We start from the raw sequence: 11,322 nt of genomic DNA on the forward strand, positions 1-11,322 counted from the left end.
TCTTGTCTTCTTCTTTTCTTTCTTCTTTTGTGACCTGGGCGAGACCCCCAAATACTGACAGCAACATTATCTAATGGAGTGACCTCCAGTTAGCAGCCACAGAGGCATGATTTATCTCCAGTTGTCACCTAGTTATTCTCTGCCCTTGTTGATGGTGAGTTCCTGCTATGCCACTTAACACTCATGCCCACTGACTTTTATTTTGTTATTCATTTTACTGCAGACCAATTGAAATCCTGGGAACACTGACTGTTCACTTAACACTTCAGTCTGTGGAATGGAGTGACTGCCACGATAATTTGTTCTCCAGCAAATGGTATATTGTATTTACATGGTCAAAGTGCAACTCATTTTTACTTATGCATCATAAATTAAGTGTTAAGAGCCACTGTTTGTCAAGAGTGAGATTAGTTTTTTTTTCCACCTTTAATTGAGTTTATTGGTACATTTTAGGGATACAGTACAGTTACACTCATTGTTGGGATGTTGTACCTCTACATGACAAGTCTTGGTTCTCATTTTTTCCCCTTGTCCCTACCCTCCCTTCACCCCCTCCTTCCCTCCCATCTACAACCATTTTATTTCGATCTTTTCATTATCTCACATTTTTTTCTTTTCCCTTTTTACCCTTCCCCTACCCGTCCCACCTTCCCTACACCTTTAGCTCCTTTCTTCCCATTTCTCAATGTCAGTAATCTTATTAGGATCTTCTGTATTATTGTGGATTATTCACACCAGAGAAACTATTCGGTATTTACACATGTGTGCCTTATGAGACTACTTTTTAAAAGAATGGCATTATGGAATTTGCTTTGACAATTGGTGATCAGATTTCATGAATTGAACTTCATGTTGTTTAAATTTCCCAAATTAGGGTATATGTTCCTCTTGAAGTCTGAAGAGGAGGTGATTCTGTGGGACCCATGAGTTGGCCCATAGAGTGCAGTGAAAACTGTGCTAACTTTGAGTGATTTCATCTTACAACAATAACAATTTAATGCCAAGGAAGAGTTAGTATTATAATTTCTAGCTTTGGCTTTATATTTTCCAATTAGGCAAAGATACCCATGGTCAGGAAGCTTGACGTAGTTAATTCTAATTTTTAAATGAATTTTATATGATTTTTTATGCCGAGAAGTCTTATTTATAACCTTGAGTGCTAATATGTCCATAATTACTTGGTTAGACATTTTAGTGTCCTTACTGGAAAAAAGTATGCAAGACCCTAGGAATCACATCTCAAAACTTAGCCCTACTTATTTGGAAAGGGTTTGGAAGATGGCTTTGCTGTCATTATAAGAAAGGACTGGAGGGCTTGTAGGGAGATTATTATACTAGGACTGTTTTAGAAGGAACTAAGAGCTTGGCTCCTGTCATAGTTTGAGTTCCCTGCAAAATGAGAGTACCCTCCGTAGAATGGGACCATAGCAGTACCAACCCCACAGTGATTGTGAGGTCTGAATAGCAATTCATAAAAGTGCTTAGAACAGTGACTAACACAGAGAAAAGTCTGAACTATTATTGATTTGTTGTAATTTTGTTGAATAGAATTCTCAGGACATCAGACTTACTATTTCAGCAAAAATTGTTCCTGCTTATAAAATATGATTTGCTTAAAATTTAGAGGAAATAGAAGAAAGAAGCCTGAGGAAGGAGGAAAGCCTTGCTGAATCTGATGGGCTTCTACTGGTTGCCTGGAGAACAGAAGCAATGGAACTTAGCAGGGCCACTGTAGCACTGAGTGGGGGAATCCAGCATTAGAGGAATCTGAATGCTCCCCTAGGCTTGCTGAAGGAAAACAGAACTCAGGAAGTATTCAAAACTCTAAGAAGAAGAGGCTTAGTGGATAAAATGAGAATGCAGCATCCACAGGGCTTGTTGCTTTTTAAAAATATAATTCCAGTGCCTGTATAAGAACTCAGTTAGAGAACTGTTGGGTGAATAAGCCTCAGGGAATGTCCCACTTCTCTAGCATCTAATATGTCTCATCTCAGGCTTACTTTCCCAGGAAGGAAGCTAATCTTAACAAGGTAGAAAGACAGTCTTCTCAGATTGTGTCTACGTTTGTGTGCTCAGGCTGGGCTACTACCCAAAGCCTCACAATCTAGAAATGTGGTAGGGCTGGGGATTTAGCTCAGTCATTCTGCTGCCTGCCTCACAAGAGCAATGCCCCGAGTTCAATCCCCCATACCAAAAAAAAAAAAAAAAAAAAAGGGGGGGGGTTAAGAGTGGGTGCTACCGGTGGTGGCAGAAAGCTACATCAATTTTAACTGTTGAGATAAAAATCACTTGTAGTGAAAGGTGCCATTTTTCACACAGATCTTTTCTCTGTAAGGCCTTACTATAGTTTGGACCTTACCTTCCTAAAGCACCAATGTTTTAAAGCATCACTGGAAGGTGACGGCACCTTTGAGAGGTGGGGCCCATTGGGAGGATCTGTAGGTCACTGGCAGCATGCCCTTGAAAGGGATTTTGAAACCCCTTGTCCTCCCACTCTCCCTTTTTTATTGCTTCCTTTTGACTATGGGGTAAGTGGCTTTACTCTACCATGTGCTCTCACCATGTAGATCCAAAGCAACCAAGTCAATGGGTCATGGATTATGTGATGATCAGGCCTAATTAGGTCAACTTGATTGGCTTGGGAGCTGCCTAGAGGATTAGAAAAGTACCCTTCTGGGTGTGTCTGGTGTCTGGGTGGGTCATGGAGGCCTGACTTTGGGTACTATGTATGATTCCTGACCCCCTTGTCTGTAGCACCAATTTCTACCTCTGCTTCCCAGCTGTCAAAAGTAAGTATCTTTGCTCTGCCACACCCTCTGCCACGATGCTTCTACGTTAGACTCAACAGACCATGGATTTAACACTCTGAAATCACGTGCCATGTTAAATTGCTTAACTTGCGGATGTCAGGTATTATGTCTCAATAAAGGGCAAATTGACCAATACACATTGAAACCTCCAAAGCTGACAGAATGAACCTTTTGTCTTTATAAGTTGATTATCTCAGGTATGTTGGTATAGTGATGGAAAGCTACATGGCAAAAGCAGATCTGGGGTTGTCTGGAGTGAGATCAGAGTCAGGGATGGCAGCTGTGGGAGGGGGCAGCTATGCATGGCATGCCAAGAGTGGTGGAGTGTTGCAGCACTGTGGGTGTACAGATCGTTTCCCTTGGATTTGGCAAATGGTGATAGCAAGGAGAAAAGCCCAGGAAAGTAAGACAGAGTCCAGGCTGGTTGGTACTGGCTTGGGAAGGTGAGAGCGTGGATTTGAAGCCCCTGGCTGGAGAGGGTGTTTGAAGTGCTGCTCTGCAGAGGCCATTCTAGAGAAAAGGAAATGACTCGGGGCCTGGAGAGCTCTGCAGTGCCAAGGAGAACTGACTCTGGGCTGAGAGGGCTAGAAGTACAATGAAGGGCCCAGAGGAAGAAATTGTGCCTTTGATCTGGGTCACTGGATATTGACATTTGAAAGGTGATGTTTGATTTGAGCCTTGAATGAGGAACATGAGTGTTCCAGGAGAAGAGGGGGCAAAGGCCAAGTGTGAGGGCAAAGCTGATCTCCTGTATGAACTTGAATGTGCATCTAGCATTCAAGGAATAGGGAAAGGTGAGGAGAGATGAGTTGAGAAGCCAGGTTGCTGAGGGGGCGTTCAAGGATTCCTAATGTCTTGATCAAGATTTGGTGGCTTACACTGTAGAGCTGGGGTGAATCCCAGGGAAGGTGTCACAATTAACCTTCTGCACTTTGTGGTTATAAGTTTTGTGAGTCTATTCTGGAGGATGACAGTTCTGTGTGTCCTCATCTTAGCTGAATGGAAATTCAAGAACAAATGTCCCAAGGTCAAGTAGAAATGGCTCTTGGAGTAGCTATATTTTGGATTAGTCATAGCTCTTGTGGACTTTTCTCCAGTGGTATAAATAACTGCTCCTTGATTAGTGTCTGAGTTTAAAAAAAAATATATATATATATATATAATTAAAATACATTAATTTTCACTGCTATCATAATTTGTAAAAAATTTTTAACTTTCAGTGTTGATTTGCTTTCTCTTGGGTGGATCATTTCCTTCCAAAGTTTGTAATAAATCAGAATCTGGAAGTCATTTAATTATGTTATCTGGTGAACATACACTGTATTATATTTTGGATACACCCCCTCACACACACTTTACAAGGATGTTTTAGCTGGAGAATTTCACAAAGCTATTTTTAATTGAAGGCATAGATATATATATTGAACAAGACATTTTCTTTTCATTGGGGATTCTAGCAGCATATCTCACTAGAACTGTTTTGTATTAACTTTCTTATAAGAACAAGCAGAAAGTTTGTTCCAAAAAAGGTGAAGGTCTATGATTAGGTGGTCAGCTACAGAAAGTAAGCATGAATTTTTTGCTCTTATATAATTGAACAGGCGCAATAAAGATGTTATTTGAAAATTTTTTAATAAACTAAAGACATTACTCATATATTGAAGCTTACCTGAGATAGTCTGTATTCATACCACTCGCAACATAATTATTTACAGCATCCCTCTTTTATTCTATTAAAGTGGCTCAATTTGAAAAGATTTTTATCATTTCACCCATACATAAGGCTATATCTGGGGTGATGCAACCATTTTTACTTTTTATATTGCTGTTTCAGCTTTGACCAACTGCATTAGGGTTTTGTTTTTTTTCTCCTTACATTTAGTATGATAACATCCTTGCCATTTCACAGTCTTTTTCACTTATTGAGCTCTATTTTCTACATTGCTGCGCAGGTTTTCTTTTTTAATTGCTACTGTGTTAGGAATGTGTTTAGCTAAAGCCCAACTAATAATGACTTAAATAATAAGGAGTTTGTCTGTCTCACTTGACAGGAAATCAGGAGATAAATGGCTTAGGGCAAGTGTGACTGCTCTGGGATGTTATCCAGGACAGACCTTGTGTTCCTCTTCCATCATCCTTGGGTAGGTGTTTTATCCTCTCCTCCACCTTCAGGTGTTGTAGTGGGAAGATGGAGGAGGGGCCAAAGACCAAAGGGACCCTTGTCAGCTAAGTCTGTCCTTTTGTAGAAATTTTCTCCTAAGAGCCATCTAGCAACATCCCTGATTCATTGACAGAATGGGGGCCTGTGTCTACTCCTCACTGCAGAATGTCCGGGAAACTTTCAAATTGTTTGCTAGAAGATGATAAGGAAATGGGGTCTATTAATAGGCTTTTTGTTAGCTAGTCCACAAAATCTTCTACAGCTATAAAACATTTTATTTGATAGAGACATGTGGCCTTTGGAATCATGAATTTCTTTTAAGACTTCAAAACTCCATGACCATCGTGACGGAGCAAGGACTATGAGAGATTAAACTGAACTCTTTGTAACCAGCTGCAGGTTCTTACTCAGGGTCCAAGTCAGTTTTCCCCTAAGTTGTTCTGAAAATAAAGCCAACTGATTCACTGTTTTAAGAGTGTGTGTTTCATTGGACTAGATTGTGTTAAGCATGACCAACTCTACAGGGTATTAGTGTCATTAAATTTTGGGGGAAAATGCTATTTAATCTTTAAAAGCATCTTGTAATGTCAAAAATCTTACATTGGCAAACCAACTTTAATTCCTTCCATTTTTAGCTGAGTTATAAGCTCACCAAAGATGTGCATGAATATTCTAATTCTTTCAGATCCTTCTAAGTGCCTTAATTTTGTTTAATTTAAACACACAGTGTATTTTATGTAATGCATGGTGCTGCTATGAATCTAAACTATATTCAGTCAATGCTGGGCATAAGAAGTGAAATACCAACATGTATGTGGGCTTTGGCTTATTAGGCTTTCCCAGATCTTATAGCATGCATGCATAGCCATGCTGTACTCTCAAAGAAAAACTGCCCCCAACCACTGACAACAGTGAAATACTATTTTCGTTTCATAAGGCTAAAAGTTTTTAAAATATGTCCTTCCTTTTTGCCTCCTTCCCCTTTTTCTCATAGTCAGTGTTTATTTTTATCCATTCGCTATGGGCAATCACTTTAACATGCATCTTTTATTTGAAGAAATTATTGTATAGTAAGTGTTGTTTTGTTTTACTTGCATACATTTAGGTAATATGTTAGTGCTATTCTAGTTTTTGTTTTTGTTTTGTGGTACTGGGGATCAAACTTGGGCCCTTGCTCTTTGAGGCAGGTGGTGGAACCACTGAGATAAATCCCCAGCCTAGTGCTATTCTGTTTTATAGTGCTTATATTATTGCATGGCTTTTGAGCCTTGCCTTCATGTTTCATTAGTATGACAAAGAGATCATCAACATGAAACTGTACCTTGCATTTTTATAAGTAAACATTTATGTATGCTTTTATAGCATAAAACTCCCAAGATTACACAAAGAATAAAAAGGTCATGAGATGAAAAAGTCTTTATTCAACTTTTTTCCTCCAGAAAAGAACTCCGATATGTGATTTGAAAGTTAAAACTTGACAAGAAGAACCAGGTGTGGTGGTGCATGTCTATAACCCCAGCACTTGGAAGGCTGAGGTAGGAGGATTACCTTGAGTTCAAGGTTAGTCTAAATGACATAGGAAGACCCTGTCTCAAACAAAACAAAACAAAAGAAATAAATTTTAAAAAAAAACTTGACAAGAATATAGCTGTTCATTGAGTCATGGAGTCTGATATTCCCTAACAAATAAGAATAAATATATTGCATGGGAATTTTGTGAGTCTAAGCTTTTGAAGGATGACTTGGTTACAAATATTTGGCCCTATTCTGGGACAAAGTATAATGACTAGGTTTTGGGTGTGAGGCAGGAGGTCTTGAGAAAGTAACTATTCCTTTTCACCTGCTCAATTGTTGGGAGAGAGCTTCTGGACCACTGGGGGCAAAGATCACTTAGCTCATCAAAGCAAAGCAAAGCAAACCACATATAGACTACTGCTTGGAGTACCTGGCTGGGTTACAAAGAAGGGAAAACACTAAATTCTTGTCTTACTTTTATTTTCTTGTTGAGAATTATAACATGGGTGGAAAGATGAGAATTTAGGAAAGAGGGTTTAGAAACCTAAGAATTAAAGATATATTACAGTGATCATACATATCCATGTTTGTAGCAGCACAAATTAGCTAAATCTTGGAAGTTGCCTTATGTCCTTCAATAGATGAATGCGGGATAAAGAAAATGTGATATTTATACACAGTGGAATTCTCCTGTGGCATCAAGAAGGATGAACTTAGTTATTTGTAGGAAAATAACGAGACCATAATATTAAGTGAAATAAATCAGACACTCTAGTTTAAGTATCTCACAATTTCTCTTATATGAAAAAACCTCACAATGTAAAGAGCAAAATGAAAGATAATAGGAAACAGATCTTTTCCAAAAGGAAAGGAAACTAAAATATGAAGGGAGGAGGGAGGTAGAGGAGGGGAAGGGGATAAAAAAATGAAAATATGTTATGTATACGTACCAACTCCCTGCAGTGAATTCAATTATTCTGTACTGCAAACATGTACTAATAAAAAGAAAAAGAAGAAAAGGAAAAAAAGAAAACCTAAATGACTGAAAAGATAAGACAAAAGCACCTTTTGCTCTAAATGATTCAAGTTGTTTTGGATGAGTTGTGTTCTAGTGTCCTGAGCAAACCTGTGGATAGAATTGCTCAACTTACAGATGACTTCTCTTTTAGAAACCCAGGGGAGTGAGACATAGTCATGTGGAGTTTGCAAGAGGGTTAAGAGATGGAGTCTGCCAAGGTGATGTGGGCTATGGGCAGAATTCTAAACTGAAGGTTCAATAGATTATGAAGCTGTAATCAGCTGGAGTCCTTGGTTGCAAACAATAGAAACTGCCTCTAAATAATTTAAATACAGCTGGGTATTATTAGGACAGTAGATATTTTATGGTAACCACAGAGCCAAATTTTGTAAATGGCAGGTACTGGGAGAGGCTCAAAACAAGCCAACCAGTGCTGAGGGAAGGGAATTTTGGGAACTGCTCCAGCCCCTACTATTGTATTGAGAATTCGCTGCTGCTTGTTGCTGTTTTGACTCTACCTCCTGAATTCATTCTGAGCTACTCTGACTTGTCTGTGCCATTCAGTCCAAACCCAGAGTCTTCAATAGGCACAGCTAATGCTGGGCTACTGCATCCTACTTGTGTTCTGGGAGATGCATCATAGTTTGAATGGAGAATGCTCTGCAAAGTCCTCCTGTATGCAAAGATGGGGCCTTTGGAAGGGATTGAATCATAGGGCTGCTATTAGGAGGCAAGGCCTGGTTACAAGGGAGTGGTCCCCAGGGCTGTGACCTGGAAGGGTACATCGTCCTTTCTGGTCCCTCCCTTCTTGCTCGTTTTCCTTGTTTCTGTGGTGTTTTTCTCTGTCCAGACCTCTCCACCATGCCACTTCTGCCTTGGAACTGGCTGACTGTGGACGGAGAGGAGGCCATATAAATATTTAGCTTCCTTTCTACCTTCCTTAGAACAAGGTGAAGATCTTCCCCTGCCACTGGTCAGATGCTTGGACAGAGAAAGGGTGTTCAGAAACTGGACAGCCAAAAAGGGGCAGATGTTCACTGTAGAATTCATAGGGAACGATGGAGATTTCCACTGGGAATCGTTGTGGTTAACTGTGGACCATTCATGTCACATGAAACCCATTCTTTTTGATGGCATTCCTTCATTAGAAAATGGTGCAAAAATGATTATTCTTGAATTTTAGAAAGGCCTTCCCCCCACCCCCATGTTATGTACAAGTCATAACTGATTGAGCATCTGAACCCAAGGAGTGGTGGGTAATGTGCGTGATGCCTTGTGGCATCTCAGGAGAGGGAGCCTGAGTCCTTAATGAGTTGGCCAAGAGCATCAGAGTGAGGCTGATTTGATCTGCTTTTGAATTTAAACTAGAAGGAATAGGGAGTGCACCAATGAAGAGAACTAGGATCCAGAAAGATTCCTGAGAGCTGGAACAAAGAGCTGAGTTTAATGGGAAGACATTTAATAGGGAATAAATATTATATCTTCTTGTGATATTCAGAAAACCAGGTGCATGAATGTGACAAATAAAGGAGTAACCACTTGACAGCGAAACATAGGAATAACTCCTTTTACATTTTATTTGCATCTTAGGACTTTTAAGAGTCAATATTTTTATATTTTAAAAGTCAATTCCTAAGGTGATCATATGCAGTTTTAGTGTCTATCACAGGGGAGAAATTTGTTCTATTTTATTCTGTGTGGCTCTGATAAATTGATTTTGGTCACAAGCTTTTCAGCAGAGTGGCCAAAATGCAAGTGGATACAAAAGCCTGGCATGTGAGGGCCGTTAAATGAATTGTTACTTTTGAGAAGTGGGAGGCTGTGGCTATGTACAAATCCAAGCAGGTATCTGGAAGTGGGAGTGGCTGGCATGGCCATGGAGTAAGCAGCTCTTCTAGCTGGATATCGGTGGATATCAGTTGTAAGGTGGGAGGTTTCCAGGACCCAGAGCTAGCTGCATCTTGAAGGGTGGTAGGGAGATACACATCACTTGTGTCTATTAGTTGTGATCAGTCAGGCCACTGGGGAAAGTCAAGCATTTCACAAGTATATTTCCCTATATTAATTTCACAGGTCTTTAGGCTCTCCCAAGACTCCTTTCCTCACCAGGCTATGGAAGTTTTACTAGCTGCATAAGGCTAGTGAAAGACTCAGAATAGCTTTCAGACCTGGGAACATTAATTCATCCTAAAATGGTAAGGGAAGGTCTTAATAAAGAGCAACATGAGATGATAAATATTTGATTTGAAGAGATGGGTTCATAAACCAATCAGCAGAACACTTGCTGTGAAGGGTTTTTTTTTTTTCCTAATTGGCACCAGGCCTCCATAACACAAGTGGCTGCACTCTAGGGGGCTTGCAGTTTTCACAGTAAAGACATTTTATTTTAAATGTATTTTTCTCCTTAAGATGTTAGAATTGGCTGGATGATGAAGTAAATTATGAAGGTAATTGTTATGGGAGTTTAACTTGCTGGAGACCTAGAGAAGTTTCTTTCATACTTAAAAAATATAAACAAGTTGTGAGATAATAGTTTTGTTGAGAAAATTACGTATTGATTCATCATTCAGTACTGGGAGTTAGGCTGCAGAGTTTTTTCATAAAACATATTTTTGAAGGCCATTTAGCAGAGGGGCTGGCTTTTGTGGACATGTATAGAGTGCTCCTGCGACTGTCACCAAGGAGCAGAAAAGTTCTGACACAGATGCCCACAGTGGAAATGAAAACTTTAAAAAGTGGTGTTTTCGAGGTTTGGGGCCTTTATGATACAAACGTGTCTGTGTCTTCTCCAGCACTAGTTATTTATTGAGAGATTAGCATAAAAGTAGTCAGCTTGCAGCATGATCGGAAAATTAAAGACTTGTAAAGGATCCCCAAGTTACAGCAGCTGGAAACGTGCAGTCACTAGAAACTGCATTGTAAAAGTCTGTGCTGGTCTCTGGACTAATTTCAATCCTTTGGCATTTCTCCTCCTCACTGACTAACTTATCTTTGAGTTTATTGTTCTGGGATAATGAAAGATTGTCTGAGGGAAAACACAGCCAGCCATTTTGGATTTGCTCAAAGTTTATGCGTTTCTTCAGAATTTGCTCAGCAACATTTACTGAGTTCTTGCTGTGTATTGGGGTGGCAGTGATCGTTTAAAAAATATATGTATATAGATGTATCACTCTTGAAGCCACAGGAGGATGGTAGAAAAGACAGAAAAGGAAATCTGTTTGTGACATCTGCTATGCAAAGGGAGCTTGGGGTGCTCAGAGCAAGGGTGCTGTCAGGGGAGATGTTTCCAAGGAATGGATGTTTGAGTGCAGTCTGGACAGTAAGTAGAAAGTAGCCATAAGCTATAGATGCAAAAATCCTTAATAAGATACTAGCAAACAGAATACAGATGATTATTAAGAAGATCATCCATCATGACCAAGTCGGATTTATCCCAGAGATGCAAGGGTGGTTCAACATACGAAAGTCAGTGAATGTAATACATTATATTAACAAAGTCAAGGACAAAAACCATATGATCCTCTCAATAGATGCAGAAAAAGCATTTGATAAAATTCAACACCCATTCATGATAAAAACCCTGCAAAAAATTGGAATAGATGGTCTATACCTCAATTTAATAAAGGCTATTTATGAAAAACCATCAGCCAACATCATATTGAATGGCCAAAAACTGAAAACCTTCATGTTAAAATCAGGAACAAGACAAGGATGCCCACTATCACCACTTCTCTTCAATATAGTTCTGGAAACATTAGCCACAGCAATTAGACAAGAGAAAGAAATTAAAGCAATAAAGATAGGAAAGGAAGAAGTTA

General features: G+C 39.4%; 1 protein-coding gene across 1 annotated transcript in view; it reads left to right on the top strand.

Moving 5' to 3' along the window:
• The window catches only part of Mast4 (microtubule associated serine/threonine kinase family member 4), a 493,834-nt gene continuing 482,512 nt past the window's right edge, over positions 1–11,322 (top strand). The window contains exon 1 of the mRNA XM_033761224.1: positions 1–154. Within this exon, the coding sequence (XP_033617115.1) occupies positions 107–154 (48 nt within the window). The 5' untranslated portion in view covers positions 1–106. The remainder of the gene's footprint in view (positions 155–11,322) is intronic.

This window comes from Fukomys damarensis, unplaced genomic scaffold, assembly GCF_012274545.1.
Source record: "Fukomys damarensis isolate Sample0158 unplaced genomic scaffold, DMR_v1.0_HiC HiC_scaffold_1, whole genome shotgun sequence".
Lineage (NCBI taxonomy): Eukaryota > Metazoa > Chordata > Mammalia > Rodentia > Bathyergidae > Fukomys > Fukomys damarensis.